The sequence below is a fragment of the Typopeltis vanoorti genome, chromosome 26 (genome assembly GCF_054136105.1).
Source record: "Typopeltis vanoorti isolate ZY-2024b chromosome 26, IOZ_Tvanoo_1.0, whole genome shotgun sequence".
Classification (NCBI taxonomy): domain Eukaryota; kingdom Metazoa; phylum Arthropoda; class Arachnida; order Uropygi; family Thelyphonidae; genus Typopeltis; species Typopeltis vanoorti.
This window is the reverse complement of record NC_143574.1, coordinates 32,469,372-32,495,085: the sequence shown is the minus strand read 5'-3', so window position 1 is coordinate 32,495,085 and position 25,714 is coordinate 32,469,372. Positions and strand designations below refer to the sequence as shown.

The following is a 25,714-nucleotide window of genomic DNA, read 5'->3' as shown; positions in this document are numbered from 1 at the left end:
GACTATGCACTAGCACCCGAAAAAATTCCGGAAGAAGAAATAATGATCCAAGTAAAATGATATCCTCAGCCTTCCAACCATATTGCCAACATCAGTCTGGATGTAGCCAATGTACTCGCTCATGCTAAACTACCTATCAAGTAAACAATTTAAAACTCTGCAAGAAACTAAAAACAACAACAAAACAGTAATTACCAAAGCAGATAAGCGAAATGTCACTGTGGTTTTAAACCAATTAGATTAAACAAGTAAGTTTGCCTCCTTACTTCTGGATTGCTCTACCTACTTCCCTATAGATTATGATCCCAATAGTACACAAATCAGAACACTTTATAGACTTCTTAAATAGGCTACCTCTTGACCTGTGGAAGTCACAAACAAACTAAAATCTTATAACTCTAGACCCCTCCCCCTTCCCATATATACATACAACCAAAAATCCATAAACAAAATGTGCCATTAGTCCCATTGTGGATGGCATTGATTTGCCCACATACAAATTAGCCAAACATTGAGCCAAAGTACTCATACCATATATTGGCAACATACCTTCACGCATAAAAAACGTAGCCCACTTTAAAGCCAGTATAGAAAATCTCACACTCCAATACACTGATATAATGGTCAGTTTTGATGTCTCCTCTTTATTCACTAATGTCCAATTCAAAGATACCTTAGATGTCATTAAAGCCATATTTCCTCCCAATACCTCAGCTATGTACCACTGCTGAAATATAGGAAAGTATTAACTCAAGTTTTAATAATTAATATTTTAGTATACATTGTTATTTCTGAAAAAATAATAGTTCCAAATTGGACCGATAGCAGCAGCAGTCTCCTTGATGAATAGCATGGGTTTACTAAAGGCATATTTAGCAATTGACTTGCTTACTATAACAAGGCAACAAATGCATTGGATAAAGGAGATGCATACACAGTGGTATGTTTAGGTTCTGCAATGGCCTTTGATAGATTTCCACAAGACATGCTAGTAATTAAATCTGAATGGATGGGGTTGGATAGTCGATTAAAGCCCTTGGTTGGAGATTGTCTGATAGGTTTCAGGAAATTGTGTATAGAAGAGGATATCCCATAATGAGAAGTCACTAGTGATGTACCCAAAGGGTCTGTTTTGGAACAGTTGCAGTCAGTTTACTTTGTATGTTCATGATACTGGTTTGAATGGTAATGTGTAGTTGCTTTGCAGATGATGCAAAGTTAGAAAGAAATAATGAGGATGAGAGCAGATGCACCTTTGCAAGTAAGTTTGAATAGATCAGTGAATGGACAAGTAAGTGGAGTTACCAGTCCAATGTTGCAAAGTGTAAAGTTTTAAATTTTCAGGAAGCAAAGCTGTGATGCAGAACATACAACTGAGGAAAGGACATGAGAAATCTAGTATAATGGTTGACAGGATCTAACCTTTCTATGCTAAAATTATGAGCACAGCAGATAATTGGAAGACACTGATATGTAAAAGTAAGGAGGTTATGATTCCATTGTATAATGCTTTGATCATGTTGCATATGGATTACTGTATGCAGATTTGGTGATTTTCAGTGGGATGAAGATATATTGGATAGGATCCAGAAATAATTGGCAAAGATAGTTTCTGGTCTCTAGTATGTTGAGTATGAACAATGATTAAGGAAATGTAATTTCCAGAATCCAGTGAATAGGATAAAGAGGTTGCATGAGGAGGAGAATTAGGAGTATGTAGAGATATTGTGTTGGGAGTGAGAGGCAATTGTCTCTGTCTCTGCACACGCTCAGGAAATGTACAAAGACAGTGAATGCAATTAAGGCACCATATGATGAGTTGTGTGTGACAGTAGGATCCCCCCACACACACACACACAAGTCTTGACTCAATGGAGGTCTGATGATAGTGATAATAATAATAATTTATGTTATTTCAAGAGTATCCCAATGTTATTTAAGTGCAATGGACACTTCATATCCATTTAATTACTGATGTGTACACACTTCACTACAAGCACAGTGATTAAATGATCCCAGACCCTAATCTAGAGTCCAAACACAGTAACTTTTTAAGAACATTTTAGGTCAGCTGTATGAAGACAGGTGATCTGGCACATGAAGATTCATTAGACATTCACAAACATCTAGGTTCACATCAAAGTTTGGCATACTAGTGATTACAAAACAAAACTAGTATTCATTAATCATTGATTCATTATTCATTGAATTCACTGAATGATTAATTATTTAGTGAAAATTATTTCATAGAGACGATTATTCGAAATTGCACAATTAATTCAATTCAAATTTATTTAAGAAATCACTAAACTTAGAGCCTATTAGAGTAACTGGCAAAGGAAGGATGGCAGAGGTTTTGTCTTTGCAGGAATTTAATTTTGATTTCAGTCATTTCGTGAAATGTGAGGTGTGCTATATATATTCGTTTGATTACGTAGATAAATTATGGATATTTAAGGTGGATTGAAGGAGGGTGTGTGCAAAGTGTGACCTGAATGAGGACTTCATGAGAGGTAACATACTGATAACTGAAAGCATTAGTAGCAATAATACCACAAGGAGGATGATTGTTTATGTAATAACAAAGAGGGACAGTTTAAAAGACAGTGAAAAATTGGTAAAAAAAGTTTTGAAACAGTGAAAAAGCAATCTAATTAACTTAACAATCAATGGTAAGAATCACAAAAGTGATATGAATATCACTTTTGTGATTCTTACCATCACGAAACAGAAGTTGAAAAAAAAGAGTACAATTAAAGGTAAGGTGGTGAGCAGTATTGATGGTAAACAAGCATCTATGGCTGGCAATAAAATTGGGCAAGTCAATGAGAATGAAAATGTGACACCAGATTTGCAAGCTGAATTGTTTAAAATGAGGCAAGAGATGAAACAGATGCAGAGTGAAATTAAGAGAATTGTAAATATGTGTAAAGAGTGAAAATAATGAAATTGAATGATATCAGTATGAAAGAGGAAACAAAAGATCTGTAAGTGGTGTTTTATGGGGATTTGGTTATTAGAGGTGTGGTGGATGAGAAGATGCACAACATTTGTTTTCCCTGGAAGTAAAATGAATAGAGTGATTGAGGCACTGGATATGAGCAGTGAGGAAAAGAATTGCTAGTGGTAATAGTGATAATTGACTTGACTGGGAACAAGAAACATGCATGACTGGATATCAGGAGGATGGTGAGAGGGATAAAAGATAATAGTGTGATAAGAAAAGTAGTCAGTGTGTTGCCCAGGTATGAGAGTGATGAAATGAAGTAAAGGGCGAAGATTGTGAATGTGTTAGTAGAAATGTGAGGAGAAAGAAGTGCATGTGGGAAGTTAATGTGGGAATGAGTTTGAAGGATGAATTGAATTGTATGAGAATGATAGACTGCATTTGAATGGTTTTGGTGTGAGTCATTTGGAAAAACCGCTGCTCGAAGGTAGAGAAATGAGTGCAGAGAATGAATCTGATCAAGAAAGAAGTGATGCGAATGAGTGGGTCAGTAAAAAAGGTGAGATAGAAGTGGTAGTTATGAATAAGAAGCAGGTGGCATGAGTATAGAGAATGAGAGAACAAGTGACCAAGACAAACAGGGAAATGAGGAGGCTCAGGGTGGACGTTACAACACAGCATGAGAAACGTTAATGCTCCAAAGAGGATGTGAATGCATGTGTAGACAAAAAGAAAAGACCTGGAATCTAGAAAAACGCATTTGGCTTTGAAGAACATACTGAAGTGAATAAGGAGAAAAAGAAATTGCTTGAGGAAAGTATGGAGAAGTCACATAAACTAAGTGGTATCAGTGAAACTCTTTATAAATCCAGGAATGAACTGTTATGTTTGTATACAAATGATAGAGGTATAAGAAACAAGGCAAACGAAATGGTTGCATTCATTGAGTTTGTTCACCCAAAAATTCTTCGAACAAGTGAGACATGATTGGATGAGGATGACATCCTGACAGGAATAGAGATGGAAGATATGATGTGTTTTGTGAATAGAAAGGGTATAAAGGGGGTGGAGTGCTATTGATGTCCATATGTTATGTCCATACAAGACAGAGGTGCAAGAGGGAAATGGTGTTAGTGGTTTTGAGGACAATTTTAATTATGGCAATATAGGCTGGGATGATAAGATAGCAACTGGAAATAAAGAAAATGAGGTTCTTGAGTTTTGGAGGGACAACTACCTCAGACAATATGTAACAGAAAGCATATGAGGATTGAGGTTCTTGGATCTGATCATCTCATCAGAAGCTGTTATTATAAATGAGGTGGAAGTGAAATCACCCTCCAGTTGGTGAGAGCAACATGAAGTGCTTATATGGGTGGTTGCCTGAAGTCTGAGGACCTCTGTGAGAAAAGGGTACATGCGAAACTACAAGGCTGATGATTATGAGAACTCACAAGACAGTTTGCAGTTGTAGCATGGAATGAGTAATTGGCTGGAAAGGAGATCAGTGCTGCTTTGGTTCCAAAACTGTCTAGTATAATCTATGTCTAAGTGTATTCCAAAGGACAGAAGTTTAAATAATGTAAGTGTGAAATGGATGAATGAATAGATTAAACATGCAATACAGAGAAAAAAGCATTATGCAGGCAACATAAGAGGAGTGATAATAATCAGTTCCATGAGGACTAGAAAGAACAGGCAAGAGAGATGACTTGGTTGGTAGGGAGCAAAAGTGAAGGTATGAGCAGCAGTTAGCTAATGAAGCCAAAAGAATCATAAGGAGTTCTTTCGATATGTAGCCAGCAAAAAAAGAAATGGTTATGGAAGAATGACATTGATTGGAGAAAATGGTATAAGAACAATTGCTGCAAGGAGATATAGAGATGTTTAATCAGCATTTCATAAAGGTGTTTCATATTTGTGAATGTGATGTCATGGAGAGATTAAGAGCAGTTGATGATGGAGAGGAGAGACTGACTGTAAGTGAGCAAGAAGTGTATGGGGAATTGAGTAAATTTGATGTTAATAAGGCCCTGAGACCTGATAATATATCAACATGTATTTTGAAAGAATGTGCCACAGAGTTGGCATCTTTCCACAGAGTTTGCCACAGAGTTGGAAAGGAATCTTTATATGGACTTTTTCAATCGAAGGTGAGTTAGCCGTTCTCATACGGAGGTAGCAGGGTTTTTTTCCCGGAAACTCGGGTTTTTCATCCTGCATACAGACAGATCGGCCCTTCAGAACACACGCAATTTACAGACAAAAAAATACTAGTGGTGGTAGTGTTGTGGGCAGTAGATGGTGTTGATGTAGGTGATTGGGTAGAGGTTTTGTGTAGTAGTGGAAACAGAGAGTTGTACAGTAGGTGTCCTCCCGCGATGAGTCTTCGGACTCCTTGGAGGTGTCACGAAAAATAATAATAATAATAATCTGCCTTGACATATGTGTTTAATGTTAGTCTTGCAGTGGGTACAGTTCCAAAGGAGTAGAAGGGAAGGCAAGATTGTGCTGCTTCATAAGGGAAGTGACAGAACTCAAATATCAAATAATAGGCCTATATATGTATGAGATTTTGTAGTTCAAGTGCCAGGATCCAGAATTGGTTTGACAACAATGGCATTATCTTTGAATTACAGCATGGATTTGCTAAAGGGAGATCATGTATCTACTTACTTATTAGAATACAGTGACAGTTTCATTGGACAGAGGAGAGGGATACACAGTAGTATACTTTGATTTTGCAAAGACTTTTGGTAGATTACCATATGATAAGTTGATAGTCAAACTAGAATGGATGGGATTGGAGACTGACCATCTGGTAGGTATCAGCAAGTTTTGTATGAGGGAGCAATATTCTAGAAGAGGAAATTAGTGGTCTGCTTCATTGTCTGTTTTAGGATCATTTCTGTTTAACCTGTGTGTTAGTGATATTGGGGAAGATTTAGATGGAGATATTCAGTTGATTGCAGATGATGCAAATTTGGTAGGAACTATGAGGAGTAGAGCAGTTGTTGATTTTACTAAAAGACTTGAATAGATTGAGACAATGGGAACTGAAGTGGGGTTGCACGTTCAATGTTGCAAAATGTAAGGTCTTAAAATTTGGAAACAAAGATGGGATATAGAATTTATACTTGGTAGGGATATGTTGTTGAAGTTGGAGGAAATAAGAGATTTTGGGGTGATGGTACATGAGGATCTAAAATTTAGAGGACACATTGCCAAAATTGTGAGGACAACACAAAGAATTCTGGGAATGATACAGAAGTCACTGACCTATAGAAATAAGGCGATTCTTGTTCCATTGTATAAGGTTCTGATTAGGTTACACATGGACTAATGTGCACAGATTTGGTCACCTGGTTTTCAAAAGGATGAGAAGATATCGGAAAGTTTCCAGATGTGACTGACTAAAGTAGTTTCTGAACTCTGTATGTTGAATATGATGAAAGATTGAGAGGTTTCAATTTACAGAGTCTAGTATATAGGAGGAAGAGATGTGATATGATAGAGATATACAAGTTGGTAAGTGGTTGTTATAGAATCAACGTTGAAGAGGTTTTTCTTAAAATAGTGGGAGATCAGGAGAAAAATAGGTCATCCCTGGAAGCTGTATCAGGAGGTTGTGAACAAGAGAGTTAGAATCAAGTATTTTGTATGTAGATTTGTGAATGATTGAAATATCTTGTGAAACTTTGATGTCTGCAGAGAATTTGAAAGTGTTTTATGCACAGTATGGTGAGCTGTGTGTATGACTATGGGACCTCCTATACAAGTCTTTGACTCCATCGGGTCTTAAGATAATAATAATAATCAATAAATCACTATTTATCAAAATAGCTAGTTACCAGAGTAATCATTAACAATGAATTCAGAGACAATTATTAATGCAGCGTTTTCTCTAAAACCTCACCCAACAGAACAAACTAAATTGCTAATAAAATTGTAAATTTTATTAGATTCTCTGCTGCTAATACAGGAAGACTTGAATAGATTGACTGATTGGGCACGGAAATAGGGATGTGAATTAAGTGTTGCAAAATGTAAGGTTTTAAAATTTGGAAAACAAAGATGGGATGCAGAATTTATGCTTGGTGAGAATATATTGTTGGAGGTAGAGGAAATAAGAGATCTGGGGGTGATACTGGATAAGGACCTAAACTTTAGGGGCCACATCGCCAAAATTGTGAAGACAACACAAAAGCTTCTGGGAATGATGCAGAGGACAGTGACATGTAGAAGTAGGAAGATTCTTGTTCGGTTGTATAAGGCTTTGATTAGGCCACACATGGACTGTTGTGCCCAGATTTGGTCACAGGGTTTTCAGAAGTATGAGGAGATGTTGGAAAGGGTCCAAAGGAGATTGCTAAAGTAGTTTCTGACCTCTGGAATGTCAAGTATGAGGAAAGATTGATAAGATGTAATTTGCAGTGTCTGGTGGACAGGAGGAAGAGGGGAGATATGATAGAGACCTACAAGTTGGTAAGGGATTGTTATAGGATCAATGCTGGAGAAGTTTTACCGAGAATAGTGGGAGATCAGGGGAGAACCACAGGTCATCCCTGGAAACTGTATAAAGAGGGTGTGAGTAGGGGAGTGAGAGGCGGGTATTTTTCATACAGAGTTGTAAATGATTGGACTGCCTTGCCTGAGAGTGTGGTGTCTGCAAGGAGTTTGAGTGTGTTTAAGACACGGTATGATGAGATGTATGTGATAAAAGGACCTCCCAGATGAGTCCTTGACTCCATGAGGTCTTGGGGTGGTAATAATAACAATAATAATAATAGTAAATCTAACTTATATGAATATCAAGAGTGATCAAAAATTTAGGTTATCCAGAATCCCTGCTCTAAAGTTCAAACAAGGAGTATTTTAAGGAATTTTTAAATATTTTAAATTCAAATCTCTAGTAAATTGGGTGTTATTTGCAAAAATTGGGCAATGAAATTCAACCTATCAGCTAAAATACATCTGCAGACATGCACATTTCATATCTGCATCTATGTCAGAGAGAGAGAGAGAATTATTAAAAACCTCTGTAAGCCTAAGTGGCATTATTTATTTTATGTCTTGCATCTCTTTCTTCAGTGTACCTTACATTATTACAGCCAAGAGGGTCAGCATTATTATCTGGTTGGCCGAGTGGTTAGTGTATCCGCTGTCCAGGCTGCGGATTCGAATCCCACGTAGGCATGGATGTTTGTGATTATCCTCTCTCCCATATGAACTGGGTCACCGTGGGAGAGGCCTTCACCATGTAGTGGGTAGAAAATAGGCTGAAAAAAAATTTTTTTTTTCTTTTTATACATATATAATAAGATACTAGCAGTAGATCATGTTCTGCATTAGCAATTATTTAGTGAGTAATTTGATTCTACATAAGATTCTATATTTAAACTGGCATTATTTTACTGTTTCATTTATATATATATATATTCATTTTTAATATAAACTGACTAAAAACCCGAGAATTATAACAAATTGAGATTTATTTGAAAACACAACATGTTTCGTCGAGATTGACTTCATCAGGCGTTAAGAACATAGAAAGATATTAAAAGACACTGAAATAAACATTGAGACACTCTAAAGCTATACAATTATAGAGTTATAATATTCGACTGTAAATTACAGTTATTATGAACTTGTGCTATAGTCCGTGTTAAAGTGCTATTGTTGTACACTTGTGCGTGTGTGGAACCACACGATCTCCAGTATCTGATAGTAGAGCTGAAAGAGTCAGGCAAATTACAGCTGAGATTTTTGTTCATATGAAGAGGGTCCAAGGTGATTTCTTTTGACTCTACAATGCAGCGTTCTACCTCATCATTGCAAATGTGTAGGTTTGAAGTTGTTGTCCAATTTACTTCATGTTGGCGGCTTTCGTTGTTCGAGTATATTGAAAACAGGATATGGCCTGACAGGACAGTTGCTCTGGTTCTCTTATAAGCAATGTCTCTCTGGTGCCCCTCGAGACGTAGTTGGATAGATTTCTCCATTTTTAGTCAATTCCCGGGTTTTTAGTCAGTTTATATTAAAAATGAACATATCCCAACCCCAAGTTAATAGTAGTAGTCATCATTTCCCTTCTGACGAGGGTAATTGTGCAATTACGAAAGCATATCAGAAGACACTCAGCAGCATTGGAATTAATACCAACAGACTTATCTTCTTGAAAAGATGTAAGTTTTCCTCAATTATTCCAAAGTTCCTACAATTTAAAGAAATCATTACTACAGAAAGAGCACACCGAATTTACACTAAAGCTAAACTAGATCTTTTAACGGAGAGGATTTGCGATACAAAACGTAATTTATCTTTGCTTTTCACAGAAAAAACATCATTAGAAAACCAATTAGCAGCCTGCTTACACCTTGATTCTTGGAATTACATTAAAGAATTAAGTACACACCGCGCATTATGATATCAAAACTTAAACAAACACAAGCTAATCAGAAAATTCAACTTACTGAAGTCAAGACAAGAAAGGTCTACACTAAATAATTGTCATAACAGACTTAAAAATTTCGTGATTAACAAATCGTCTTACGTGGTATGTCCTGATGAAGAGAAAGTTCTCGAAAAAGGTCTAAATTTTGTGTTGGCACCAAAATGCATTCCTAAAGAACTACTTTTAACTAAGATGGAGAAAGTAGCTTTGCTACTTCCTACTTAGAATTGCTTAGAATTAAGAATTGCTTCTATGCGAAGTAAACGCAGACGCAAGTTTACTTCGCATAGAAGCAATTCTTGCAATCAACAACGCAAAATCTCGTTCTGATAATATAACCCCTGGTGAGAGACTTGCAATTAAAAATCTACGGATTAACAAGGATATTGTCATCTTAAAAGCTGATAAGGTGAATGCAATTGTAGTTCTAGATAAAACAGACTACCGAGAAAAAATCTTAACATTGTTAGAGTCAGATAGTTATTCGGAAATTGAGAGGGATCCAACAAGAGAAATACACAATAGAACCAATAATCTCCTACAAAAAACCATAGAAATTCCATGAAATACATGGCTTTCCATCCATTCTTTACACCCACTGATTCCAAGGCTTTAACCCACTGATTCCAAGGCTTTACACCCACTGATTCCATCTACAGATTATCTGAATATCTCGCGTCATCGTTAAAAGCTTATGCGGGAAAATCTTCTTAAAAGCTATATTAAAAACTCAACAGATTTTGTCTCTAAAATCAAGGACTTTAAACTCAAATCTTCTGACATCTTGGTGAGCTTTGACGTGGTAGCACTCTTTACCAACATTCCTACACAAGAAGTTCTCCATATTTTAAAGAACAAGATTTCAAATAAAATTTTCTCTCTACTATCTCACTGTGTAAACTCTGGCTATTTTGAATTCGAAGGTAAACTATATAAACAGGTCAAAGGATTAGCTATGGGAAGTCCCCTCTCTCCTATATTAGCCAACAATTTTTTCGAAGATTTTGAACAAAAGGCAATCTCCTCTTTAGTTTAAAACCAAGAATTTGGCTTAGATATGTGGACGATATATTCCTCATATGGGAGCATGGTATTGAGAATCTTCACAGGTTTCTCAACCATTTAAACAACCTCCATCAGGATATAAAATTGACCATGGAGATTAAAGAAAATAGTTCCCTCTGTTTCCTTGATGTTAAACTCACCAAGACGTCTGAATCAATAAGTCTCTATATTTAGAAAGCCAACACACACGGACAGATATTTGCATGCGTCCTCACATCACCATTTAGCGCAAAAGTTGGGTATTATATCAACTCTTGCAAATTGTGCAAGATCTGTACTGTCAGTTGAAGAAGAACTAAAAATGAACTACAACATCTTAAATGGACCTTTAAAAGCAATGGCTACTCTTTAAAAAGTATCAACAAACAATTATCCCACCATCAACGTAGCAACGTAGAGACACAGAACGACTCCAAAGGTTATATCTCCTTGCCATATATCAGCACACTATCCAAAAAACTAAGTAGAATCTTAAAGAAATTTCAACATACAAACGTGCTTCTCGACTCCTCCAAAAATAAGATCAAGTTTCAGCAACTATAAACAATCTCACAACCTTCTACAGTTTCCAGGTGTATACAAAGTCACATGTGAGTGCGGAAAACCTTACTATGGCCAAACAGAGAAATCTATTCTCCTACATCTCGAGGAGCACCAGAGAGACATTGCTTATAAGAGAACCAGAGCAACTGCCCTGTCAGGCCATGTCCTGTTTTCAATAAACATGAACAACGAAAGCTGCCAACATGAAGTAAATTGGACAACAACTTCAAACCTACACATTTGCCATGATGAGGTAGAACGCCGCATTGTCGAGTCAAAAGAAATCACCTTGGACCCTCTTCATATGAACAAAAATCTCAGCTATAATTTGCCTGACTCTTTCAGCTCTACTATCAGATACTGGAGATCACGTGGTTCCACACACGCACAAGTGTACAATAATAGAACTTTAACACGGGCTATAGCACAAGTTCATAATAACTGTAATTTACAGTTGAATATCATAACTTTATAATTGTATACATTTAGAATGTCTCGATGTTTATTTCAGTGTCTTTTAATATCTTTTTTTATTCTTAACGCCTGATGAAGTCAATCTCGACGAAACATGTTGCGTTTTCAAATACATCTCAATTTGTTATAATTCTCATTATAACAAATTGAGATGTATTTTGTCAGTTTATATTAAAAATGAACATATCCCAACCCCGAGTTAATAGTAGTAGTCATATATATATATATATATATATATATATATATATATATATATATATATATATATATATATGATGGTGATGATAAACAGCCTATTTTTTACCCACTGCAGGGTGAAGGCCTCTTCCATTGAGAGATCTTTTGGATCTACTACTTCCATGGTGACCCAGTCCATATTGGGAGATTGTATTTATACCTGGGTGAATGAATGAATGGAGGAGGAAGACAATCACAAACATTCATATGCGGGATTGGAACCCGCAGCTTCTTGGCTGGAGAGTGGATACAGTAACCACTTGGCCAACCAGGCTGGCATATACACACACACACATTATTATTATTACTACTACTACTACCCAAGACCTCATGGATTAAAAGACTCATCTGGGAGGTCCTTTTATCACACATACAGCTCATCATACCATGCTTTGAACCCATTCAAACTCCCTGCAGACACCGCACTCTCAGGCAAGCCATTCCAATCATTTACAACTCTGCACGAAAAAAACCTGCCTCTCACTCCCCTTCTCACACCTTCTTTATACAATTTCCAGGGATGACCTCTGGTCCTCCCCCATCTCCCACTATTTTCTGTAGAACTTCTCCAGCATTAATCCTATAATAACCCCTTACCAACTTGTAGGTCTCTATCATATCTCACCTCTTCCTCCTGTCCACTAGACTCTGCAAATTGCATCTCCTCAATATTTCCTGATACTCTACATTCCAGAGGTCAGAAACTACCTTAGTCAGTCGCGTTTGTACCCTTTCCAACATCTCTTCATCCTGCTGAACACGAGGTGACCAAATCTGGGCACAATAGTATTTTAGTGTTGGCTAATCAATGCCTTATAAAACGGAACAAGAATCTCCCTAATTCTACACATCATTGTCCTCCGCATCATTCCCAGAAGCCTTTGTGTTGTCTTCAAAATTTTGGCTATGTGTCCTCTAAATTTCAAATCTTTATCCACTATAACCTACAGATCTCTTATTTCTTCCACCTCCAACAATGTATCCTCACCAAGAATAAATTCTGCATCCCATCTTTGTTTTCCAAATTTGAAAACTTTAAATTTTGCAACATTGAACTGATAACCCCATTTCCGTGCCCAATCACTCAATTTATTCAAGTCTTTGCAAGGTCACAACATCCTCTCTACTCTTCATGGTTCATCCCAACTTTGCATCATCTGCACACAACTGAATATCTCCATCAAAATTTTCACCTATATCGTTAACATACAAGTTAAAGAGTAATGGACCTAAAACAGATTCATGAGGCACTCCGCTAGTGACTTTCCTTTCCTCGACATCGCTCCCCCATACACAACTTGTTGATACCTATCAGGAAGCCAATATCCAACTCCATCTGAAACAGTTTGACTATCAATTTATCATCGGGTACTTTATAAGTAAGTAGATTACTAAAACATGACTCCCTTTAGCAAATCCATGCTGTCCATCAAAGATAATACCATTGTTATCAACCCAACTCTGGATCCTAGTTCTCACAAGCTTCTCCAAAAACTTAAACACAACACCTGACACACAGATAGGCCTATAATTTAATGTCGAGTTCGATCACCTCCTCTATGAAGTGGCACAATCTTGCCCTCCTTCCACTCCTTAGGGATTTCACCAAGTGCAAGACTCATATTAAAAAAATATGTCAAGACAGGTGTCAACTCCCTGTCATATTCCTTCAGAATACGTGGCAATATATTATCAAGTCCCACAGCCTTATTTACATCTAGTTTACTCAACTCCCCATACGCCTCTTGCTCACTTACAGCCAGTCTCTACTCCCTATCATCAACTGCTCTCAATCTCTCGATGAAGTCATTTCCACAAGATTGAAAAGCATGTATGAACTGCTCGTTAAGTATCTCCACCACACATTCCACAACAGCTGTCTTTAACCATTTTCTCCAATCAATGTCATCCTTCCATATTTATTCTTTCTTTTGCTGGCTATATATTGAAAGAACTCCTTAGGATTCTTTTTGGCTTCATTAGCTAACTACTGTTCATACCTCTCTTTAGCTACCCTGAGCAACCAAGTCACCCTCCTTGCCCAGTCTTTGTAGACCTCATGGAATTGGTTATTTCCACTTCTCTTATGCTGCTGCCACAATGCTCTTTCTCTGTATCACATGCTTAATCTCTTTATTCATTCCTCTCACACCTACTTTATTTAACCTTCTCACCGTTGGAATATATTTAAACATTGCATCTACTAAATAGTTTTTGAAAACCCCCAATGCTGCATTGATCTCTTTTCCAGCTAACTCCTCATTCCATGTTGCACCCACAAGCTGTCTCCTGAACTCTTCATAATCACCTCCCTTGTAGTTCCACATATACCCTTTTCTCACAAAGGTCCCCACACTGCTGGCAACCAACCAGGTAATCACCTCATGGTCACTCTCACCAATTGGTGGATGATTTGACACCTCATTTATAATTGCATCCTCTGATGAGATGACCAAATCCAAGACCCTCAATCCTTGTATGCCCTCTGTTACATACTGTCTGAGGTAGTTATCCCTCAAAAATTCAAGAAACTCATTTTCTTTACTTCCAGTTGCTATCTCTTCATTCCAGTCTATATTGCCATAATTAAAATCACCCATATTGATCACCCTTTTCTTATTTACTTGGCTAATTTGATTGTACATTTCATTATCACCACCATCCACATTATCCAGTCAATAACAACATCCCACTAAGTATTTGATTCCATTCACATCTATCTCACACCATACTGCCTCAAAACCACTGGCAATATTTCCCTCTTACATTTCTACTTTGTATGGACATAACTCTTTCTCTATCATCAATTGCACTCCCCCTCCCTTTTTACTCTTTCTATCATTACGAAATATATCATACCCTTCCATTTCTATTCCTGTCAGGATGTCATCCTCTTCCAACCTTGTCTCACTTATTCCGACAATCTTTGGCTGTACAGACGCAATTAGTGCACCATTTCATCCACCTTGTTTGTTATATCTTCTAGCATTGGTATACAAACACAACAGCTCATTTCTGGATCTACAGATAGTTCCACTGATATCACTCACTCGATGTTATCTCTCCATGCTCGACTGAGGCCATTTCCCTTTCTGCTTCCTCATTTTAAAACCCTTTTCAATTCCAACTGTTTCCTCTTGATCGCTGGTCATCCCATTCCTTTCCTGTGTACACATGCTCTCAGATCATCCACCTGTCTCAATCTGTGTACCCCTGTCCACCCTATCCCTCCCCGTTTCCCTCCTCCTCTTGCACACCCATTCTCTCATTTTCTATACTCATACTACTTACTTCCCCATTCATAACCACCTCTTCAATCTCTCCTGTCTTACTCTCCCGCTCTTCCACATCACTTCCCACTCGATCTGATTCATTCTCTCTACTCACTTCTCTACCTTTCAGCAGCAATCTCTCCAAGCGACTCACACCATAACGACTCAAATGCATTCCATTGCTCCCATACAGCTGACTTCGTCCTTCAAACTCATTCCACACATTAACAAATTGTACTCCCTCTCCTCACACATTTCAGCCAGCATATCATTCATAATCCTTGCTCTCTGCCTCATCTCACCGCAGTCATACGGCAACATGCTGACCACCCTTCTTGTCGCACTATTCTCTTTTATCCTTCTAAGCAGCCTCCTGATATCCATTCTGATACACTCTTTGTTCTCTCTCAAATCATTCGTGCCTATTAAAACCATCAACTCCTTCGTTCATTCCCTCCTCATATCTAATGCCTCAATCACTCCACTCATTTTTGCACCTGGAAAACATACCTTGTTCATTCTATTCTCCAGCACATCGTTAATAATGGAGTCACCATACAACGCCACTCGCTCATCTTTCGTTAACTCTTTCATGCCATCATTATTTATTTTAATAGTTTTTACCCGAATTTTTTTTAATTTCATTCTGCATCCATTTCATTTCTTGCCTCATCCAATCCAATTTAACTTTCAAATCACACGACACATTCTCGCTATCATTCAATCTGTCTAACTTTCTAACTCTCAATTTCACTCTCTTTGTTTCTGTACTTTCAGTCCAATATGTGTCGAACTTTCACTATCATTCATTCTTTTGATTTTTTTCACTTTCAATTTCTGCGTCATGCCATTTCTAGTTTCATTCGTACTCTCAATTTCATTTCCTTCTGCCACTCTCACCTCACTTTTATCCCTTTTAACATCCATTACAGTTTTCAAATCGCTCTTTTTCTTTTTTTCTGATTTTTTAACATTTTTTTGCCTCTCTTTTTCTCACCATCCTGCTCTTTCAAACTTGCACTCATTTTCCCCGCAACAATCTCACTACTAACACTTTATGTCATCAATTTTGTATTTACATTCATCAATTCTTTGTTCAGGTCACACTTCGCACACACCCTCCTTCCATCCGCACTAAATATCCACGAATCATTTATGTAATCGAAAGAATACATTTAACAGACCTCACACTTAACGAAACAACTGAAATCTAAATTAAAGTCATGGAATGACAATGCCTCTGCCATTTTTTGCAGGTTACTCTTATTTTATATCTATGCAAATAAAACTGTATAAATATATCTAATGACATGTCTTTCTGTTATTTCAGAGATTTATTGTAAATTAAGTATTGACTAATTAGAGTAGTGATTGTTAGTTTATATCAAGAAAATAGAATTAACATGTCAATATTTGCGTGCTTTTATAAACACAGACTTACTTATGTTTCAGCTGTCAGAGAACAGTCATTCTTCTGCGTATGGACGAAATGGATATTATTAATTACAATTTTCAAGCAAAGTTTGATGTGGGTAAATTATTTATATATTTGATTTTTATTTTTAATATATTGGTATAGTTTATGAAATACACAATGTAGCGAAAATGTAGGCTTTCTTCCCCCCCCTTAAATTTCATATAATGCCATGAAACTAATTATACATTTCTCAGCCAAAGAAATCATGAAAAATATATAATTGATTGATATAATGTTAGAACGTACTTTAATTTAATTACACATGAAATATATATTACTGGTGACAGGAAACTTAATGAAGAAACTCATTATCAACAGCAATTGCTCTAGTAGAATAAATTTCTTTTCTGTAATTCTTCTGTTTCTTTCATAGTTACCTGTGATCATCACCATTATGCAAAATTAAAAATAAAGTGTTGGAAAAATCGTAGGCATGTTGCCCAGATATGACAGTAGTGAACTGAGGAAAGCAGAGATAATGGCAGAGCTGTGTGAGGAAAAGGGAGTGGAGTTTGTGAATGTATGGCATGTGTTTGAGTGAAGAATGAAATTATTCAGGCATGATGTGTTGCTTTTAAATGGCTTTGGATGAGTGTCCTGGAGAAAGTGTTGCTGGATGAAAGTATAGTGTGTGGAAGTACAGTGTGTGATGCATACCAGAGATCAGAAGGAAGAGATGAAGAGAAAAATCAGGAGAGTGGTACTGAAGAGATAGCAGTGCTTGGCAGTGGAAACAGTAGTGTGAAAGAGGAAGAGAGAGAACGGAAATACAAGAGGAACAGGGAAACAGGGAGACATGGTATAGAGAGAGTGAATGTTGAAAGTGGCAATGAATATGTGTATGAACATGGGGTATATTGCAATGTGAGTGGAGAAGTGGAGACTGAGCAGATATATGTGGTAAGCAGTGATAAAGGTGATTTGGCAGATGAAGTGGGGAAATCACAACCAACATAGGCTTGGATAGGACTGGCTATAGACCTAAAAATGAACTGTTGTGTTTGTTTACAAATGGCAGAAGTATCAGAAATAAAGGGGAAGAAATGGTTTGAATGATTGAGTTTATTTGCCCCCAACTCATTGCAATAAGTGAACATGGTTGAATGAAGATGATATCGTAACAGGAATAGAAATAGAATACAGTATTTTTCGTGAGGATAGAAAAGGCAGGAAGGTAGGGGGGGGTGCTGCTGATGATAGCAGGAAAATTAAGTCCACATAAGGTAGACATGAAAGGGGGGAAATAGTGGCAATGGTTATGAGGCAGTGTGATGTAATGTGGAGGTCAAGAGGAAGACATATTTTGTTGGATGTTGCTATAGGCTTGGAATTGTGGAAGGTGGTGATGAAGAAATATAAACAATTTCGATTAGTGAACAAAGGAAAGGTAATTATTATGGGTGATTTTAATTATGGAAGTATAGATTGGAATAAGGCATTTAGGAATAAGGGAAGTGAATTTCTCGAGTTCTTGAGAGATAACTATCTCAGTCAGTACATAAAGGAAGGCACGCGAGGGTCAAGAGTTCTACATCTGATCATTTCATCAGAGGATGTAATTGTTAGAGGAGTTTCACATTTCCCTCCAGTTGGTGAAAGTGATCATGAAGTAATCACCTGTGTTGTGGCTAGTCATATGCAGGCTTCTACGAGGAAAGGATACATGTGGAATTATAAGGCTGGTGATTATGACAAGCTTAGGAGACACCTTCGAGATATAACATGGAACGAGGAATTGAGCGTTAAGGAAATAAATGCTGCATGGGAACTTACAAAGAAATACATAACAGCATCAATGCGCGTATGTATCCAAAAGGCCAAAAGCCGAATAAGGTAGGCGTAAAATGGATGAATGTGGAGCTTAAGCATGAAATCTGGAAAACGATAGTCCTTTGTAGGAAGTACAAGATGAATAATGGTAATCAGTCACGTGAAGAATACAAAGAACAAACAAGGAGAGTGACTCAGTTAGTAAGGAAAACAAAAGTAGAGTATGAGCAGAAATTGGCAAATCATGCTAAGAAAAACCCTAGAGAATTTTTAGATATGTGGCAAGTAGAAGGAAGAATGTTCATGGAAAGATGAAGTTAAGGGATGAAATTGGTAGAATGGCAACTGCTGCAGAAGACATTGTTGAGTTATTCAGTGATCAATTTATAAGTGAGTTTGATCCTGATCAGGGTGGAAACATGAGGAACTTAATGATTCCACCCTGATCTACCAATGTGTAGAGGACATAGGAGTGGATAGCTTAATTGTGAGTGAGAAGGAGGTATTTAAGGAAATAAATAATCTTGATGTTAATTAGGTGATAGGATTTGATGACATAGTATCACACATCTTAAGGGAATATCACAGGGAACTGGCACTAGCATTGGCATGTCTGTTTAGTAAGAGTTTTGTAACGGCACAGTTCCAAGAGAGTGGAAGAAGGGTAAAATTGTTCGACTGCATAAAGGCGGTGATAAGGCTGTAGCTTCAAATTATAGGTCGGTTTGTATATCTCTAGTTGGGGTGAAGGTCCTGGAGGGATTGGTGAGAAGTAGGATACAGAAATGGTTGATAACAGCAATATTCACTGTGGTTATCAGCATGGGTTTCTTAAGGGGAGATCATGTTTCACTAACTTATTTATGTACTATAACAAGGTGACAAATACCTTGGACAGAGGAGATGTATATATGCAGTAGTGTACTTGGATTTTGCAAAAGCTTTTATTAGACTGCCACATAACAAGCTCTTAATTAAATTGAAACAGATGGGATTGGATAACAGTTCCAACACTGTCAGTCACTGATCCAACACAGCCAGACACTGTGTTGGATCAGTGAGTGGCTGTCAGATAGGTATCAGAAAGTTGTATATGGGGGTGCAGTATCTCGAAAGAGAAAGGTCATACCAGAGGTGTGCCACAGGGGTCAGTTTCTTTGCATGAAGGGTGGTTGGTGAGTGGAATGCATTGCCTGAGTGTGTTGTGGATGTGGACACATTGGATCAGTTTAAGACGCAGTTGAATGAACATTGTATGCAATAGCGAGTACCTCCTATGATGAATCTCTGCCATTGTTGTTCAATTTGTATGTTAAGGATATTGGGATGGGTTTAACTAGTGATATCCAGCTATTTACGGATGATGCAAAACTGGGAGCAATGCACAGTCAGGCTGACGTTAATGCCTTACAAGAGGACTTGAATAGATTGCATGAATGGGCAGTTAAGTGGAACTATCAGTTCAATTTTGCCAAGTGTAAAGTTTTGAGATTTGGTAAGCAACGATGGGATGCAAAGTATACACTTGGTGGGGAAAGTTTAACAGAAGTAGAGGAGATGAGAGATCTAGGAGTGACAGTGGACAAGGACCTGAAATTCAGGGGCCACATTGCACAAGTTGTGAAGATGTTACATCGAATATTGCAAAGGTTGTGAAGGTAACACAGAGGATTGCTGCTATTATGAGAAGGACACTGAGGAGAGAACGCAATTTGGAGTAAAGTGGATGACAAACAATATTAAACAGGAATTGCATGCGAAAAAGAGGCTATGGAAGAAATATAAGGAGATAGGTGAAGAGAAAATGCATGAGGAATATAAGACACAGGCCAGAAGAGTGACTAGTGTGGTAAGGAAAGCTAAACTGCAATATGAGAGGAGATTGGCCCTAAGATCCAAAGAAAATCCTAGGGAATTTTTTACCTATGTGGCCAGTAGGAGGAGAAATGACAGTGGAAGAATGATATTGTGGGATAAAAATGGGAATAGAGTGATTGATGCAGAGGACATAGTGGAATTGTTCAATGAACATTTTATTGGAGTATTTCATCCGAGAGAGTCAGTTTTAATGCTAGAGGGATAGGGATGGCTCGAGGTTTAGAGGTACAGGATGAGAGTGTGTTTCAGATACTGAGTACCCTGGATGTCAGTAAAGCTGTGGGACTGGATGGTATTTCACGACGTGTTTTGAGAGAATGTGCTAGGGAACTGACAGTGCCTTTAACGTGGCTTTTCAGTGAAAGTCTGGCTTTGGCAAAGGTGCCCAGGGAATGGAAGGAAGGTAAGATAGTGCCATTGCATAAGGGTGGTAACAGACTGGAAGTGTCTAATTATAGGCCAGTCTGTGTGTCATCAGTAGTTGTTAAGATCTTGGAGAATGTAGTGAGGGAGGGTATACAGCATTGGGCAGATGAGGGTAATGTTATCTGAGAGGATCAACATGGATTTGTGAAAGGACGCTCTTGTTTTAGCAATATGCTAGCCTTTTATAATAAAGTTACCAGAACATTAGATGAGGGAAAGGCATATACTGCAATTTTCTTAGACTTAGCAAAGGCATTTGACAGGGTGCCACATGATAAGCTGATATTTAAGTTGCAGCACATGGGTCTGGATGTCAGATTGGTCAACTCGATTCAGGATTGGCTGTCTGATAGGTATCAGAGAGTTGTGTATAGTGGAGCAGTTTCAAGGAGACAGAAGGTTACAAGTGGGGTCCCACAGGGCTCAGTGCTAGGACCGATATTGTTTATATCAATGACATTGCCAGTGGATTGCAAGGGGATATTCAGTTGTTTGCAGATGATGCGAAGCTGGGAAGGATTATTAGTAATAGTACAGATGTGGTAGCCCTGCAAGAGGATTTGAATAAGCTAGATAGATGGGCAAATGAATGGGGGTTTCAGTTTAATGCAGCAAAGTGTAAGGTTTTGAGGTTTGGAAAACATCGATGGGATGCTGCATACTCTATGGGAGGAGTTATACTGGAGGAAGTACAGAGACAAGAGATCTGGGGTTGTGATTGATAGAAACCTGAAGTTTAGGGGACATATTGCAAAGGTGGTGAAGGTAACACAGAGGATTGCTACAATTATGAGAAAGACACTGACCTGCAGAGATAAGAGGGTTATCATTCCGTTGTATAAGTCTCTGATCAGACCACACTTGGATTATTGTTCTCAGATTTGGTCTCCCCAGGATTTGAAGGGGATAAATTAACTGTGGAAAAGATAAAAAGACGGATGACAAAGATGGTCTCAGGACTGTACAAGGATAGTTATGAAAATCGGATCAGGGAATGTGGACTGCAGAGTTTGGCGGATAGAAGAAGGAGAGGTGATATGATTGAGACTTTTAAACTATTGAGAGGTGGTTACAGGGTTGACACCGGGGAGTTCTTTCACTTGGTTGAACAGCGGGAAGGAGTGATGACAAGAGGCCAGCTCTGGAAGTTATGAAAGAAAACTGTGAGCAAGAGGGTGAGGACTGGTTTCTTTGCATGGAGGGTGGTTGTGCCGTGGAATGCATTGCCTGTTAGAGTGGTGAGGGCGGGAACGGTCAATGAGTTTAAGGAGTGGTATGATAGACTTTGTGTTGCTTAAGGGGAACCTCCCCTTGATGAGTCTTTTGACTCCATGGAGGCCTGAATAATAATAATAATAATAATAATTATTATTATTATTATTATTATTCAGGCCACCATGGAGTCAAAAGACTCTCGTGGGAGGTCCTTCCTAAGAACATAAAGTCTGTCAAGACTCATCGAGGGGAGGTTCCCCCTAAGAAACACAAAGTCTATCATACCACACCTTAAACTCATTGACCGTTCTCACCCTCACCACTCTATCAGGCAATGCATTCCACAGCTCAACCACCCTCCATGCAAAGAAACCACTCCTCACCCTCTTGATCACAGTTTCCTTTCGTAACTTCCAGGACTGGCCTCTTGTCATCACTCCTTCCCGCTGTTCAACCAAGTGAAAGAACTCCCTAGTGTCGACCCTGTAACCACCTCTCAACAGTTTAAAAGTCTCAATCATATCACCTCTCCTTCTTCTATCCGCCAAACTCTGCAGTCCCAATTCCATCAGCCGATTCTCATAACTATCCTTGTACAGCCCTGAGACCATCTTTGTCATCCGTCTTTGTATCTTTTCCACAGTTAATTTATCCCTTTCAAATCCTGGGGACCAAATCTGAGAACAATAATCCAAGGGGTCCTGATCAGAGACTTATACAACGGAATGATAACCCTCTTATCTCTGCAGGTCAGTGTCCTTCTCATAATTGCAGCAATCCTCTGTGTTACCTTCACCACCTTTGCAATATGTCTCCTAAATTTCAGGTTTCTATCAATCATGAATCCCAGATCTCTTGTTTCTCCTACTTCCTCCAGTATAACTCCTCCCATAGAGTATGAAGCATCCCATCGATGTTTCCCAAACCTCAAGACCTTACACTTTGCTGCATTAAACTGAGACCCCCATTCATTTGCCCATCTATCTAGCTTATTCAAATCCTCTTGCAGGGTTACCACATCTGCACTATTACTAATAATCCTTCCCAGCTTCGCATCATCTGCAAACCACTGAATATCCCCCTGCGATCCACTGGTTATGTCATTGATATAAAGGTTAAACAATATAGGTCCTAGTACTGAGCCCTGTGGAACCCCACTTGTAACCTTCTGTCTCCTTGAAACTGCTCCACCATACACAACTCTCCGATACCTATCAGACAGCCAATCCTGAATCAAGTTGACCAATCTGACATCCAGACCCATGTGTTGCAACTTAAATATCAGCTTATCATGTGGCACCCTGTCAAATGCCTTTGCTAAGTGAAAGAAAATTGAAGTATATGCCTTTCCTTCATCTAATCATCTTGTAACTTTATTATAAAAGGCTAGCATATTGCTAAAACAAGAGCGCCCTTTCACAAATGCATGTTGACTCTCACAGATAACATTACCCTCATCTGCCCAGTTCTGTATATGGTCCCTCACTACTTTCTCCAAGATCTTAACAACTACTGATGACACACAGGCTGGTCTATAATTAGACACTTCCAGTCTGTTACCACCCTTATGCAATGGCACTATCTTACCTTCCTTACATTCCCTGGGCACGTTTGCCGAAGTCAGACTTTCATTGAAAAGCCAGGTTAAATGCACTGTCAGTACTCTAGCACATTCTCTCAAAACTCATGGTGAAATGCCATCCAGTCCAAAAGCTTTATTGACATCCAGAGTTCTCAGTATCTGAAACACACTCTCCTCCTGTACCTCTAAACCTTCAACCTGCCCTATCCCTCTAGCATTAAAATTGACTCCTCCAGGATGAAATACTCCAATAAAGTGGTCATTGAACAATTCCACTATGTCCTCTGCATCAGTCACTCTATCCCCATTTTTATCCCACAATATTATTCTTCCACAGTCATTTCTTCTCCTACTGGCCACATAGCTAAAAAATTCCCTAGGATTTTCTTTGGATCTTAGCGCCAATCTGCTCTTGTATTCCATCTTGGGTTTACTTGTCTGTTTTGCTTACTTGAGAAATAGGATTAATACCAAGTTTATATATATAAAATAGCTTGGTATCTTTAACGTATATTATACCCAAGTTAAAAATCTTAAAAAACTTTCTACATATATATATATATATATATAGATCCCATTATGAAGGAAAAGTATTAAACCTGATATCAAAATTGGAGATGTTAATCTCAGCTCTTTTCTTCGTGCAGATGACGTTTTACTTTTAAATAAATCCAGTAGAAGTTTGCAAGATTCTGTGAGTAAATTGAATAACTTTTGTGATACATTTGTTATGAAAATCAGCAATAAAAAGACAAAGACAATGAAAATAGGCAGAAACATTGAAAATTTCAACTGAATTGTGAATTGAGAACCTACAGAACAAGTCAAACATTTCAGCTGCTTAATTAATATACAAGTAGACAACAGAATCTATAAAGTTGGTGTGATGAACTGAATAAATATATATGGAATAAGAGAGAAATAAGTGAAAACACTAAATTAGCTGTATACGAGACAGTATTCAAGCCGATTTTAACTTATGGATCTCAAAGCTGGTTTAGAAATAAAACATTTGACCAAAGACTAGAGACCACAGATATGGGAGTCCTGAAAAAAGATTAGGGGATATGAAGAGATGGCATCTATGACAATATCATATTCAGAATGAGGATATTAGGAAACAACTTGACATTGTTAGCAGAGCTAATCTCAGGTGGTATGGTCACTTAAACAAAATGGGAGAGCAGAGATTAGCAAAACAAGTGTTCTCTGCCAGGTTGACAGGAAAAAAGATCCAGATTAAGACCAAGATGTAGGCAGATTGATACAGCAAAAAAGTGTCTCAGAAGAGAGAAATATAAGATGTGCTAATATTGGAGTTTTGATAGATAACAGATTGATTTGGAGGAAAACTGTTCATAGGAAGTTGATAATAATGTAAGTTCTTCATGTAGTACTATCATAATATCTTGTACACCCCTTGAGGTTACATGTTAGCCGTTTGATAATGATGATATATCCCACATATATATCGTTCATACATACATACATATATATATATGTCTCCTAAATATATATATATATATATATATATATATATATTTAGGAGATAATAATAGTAATAATATATAATATCTATATATATACATATATATGACAATGATCGTTTCAGGACTCCCATATAGTCCTGAAACGATCAGGACTATATCCTGATCGTTTCAGGATATAGTCCTGAAAGTCCTGAAAGTCCTGAGTTTAAGGAGTGGTATGATAGGTTTTGTGTTTCTTAGGGGGGACTTCCCCTCGATGAGTCTTGACAGACTTTATGTTCTTAGGAAGGACCTCTCAATATGAATCTTTTGACTCCATGCAGGCCTGAATAATAATAATAATAATAATAATAATAGTAATAATATATACGAAGGTTCTAAACATCTGTGCTTTTTTTAGGCAGAAATCAAGGAGGTTCCATCTCCCAGATGGAACCTCCCAATTAAGAAAGACTTCATGATCATTCTCTGCATTTGAAGGCAGGCTAAGTTTTTTTTTTTTTTAACGATAAATTCTCTGTCTGAGGCCATTATCATATTCAGCACTCACAGAGTCCTAAGTTTTCTGTTCCTCCACCTTCATATGACTTTTTTGTCTTTCAATTTAAGTATTGATACTGAAATTGCCGATATCATAATTTTCTTCATGGACTCAGTCCTATTGCTGAAACAAGCCTTTATTCGCACAATATACATCTATTATATTATCCATTCACTGGTTCTTCCTCCACAACCAACTGTATATTTTGTGTTACCAGTTACACAAAATATACAGTTGATTGTGGAGTGTACCTGAGTACCCAATGGGCATATAAAAAACATGAATGTGATTCTCTATCAACCATATGACAGATCAGTCATATGGTTGATATGACTCTTTGGGT

General features: G+C 37.8%; 1 protein-coding gene across 1 annotated transcript in view; it reads left to right on the top strand.

Annotated features, from left to right (window-relative positions):
- LOC150092465 (uncharacterized) overlaps positions 1–25,714 on the top strand; it is a 195,787-nt gene that overhangs the window by 22,858 nt on the left and 147,215 nt on the right. The window contains exon 3 of the mRNA XM_090414868.1: positions 16,445–16,520. Coding sequence (XP_090270994.1) covers positions 16,445–16,520 — 76 coding nt within the window. The remainder of the gene's footprint in view (positions 1–16,444; positions 16,521–25,714) is intronic.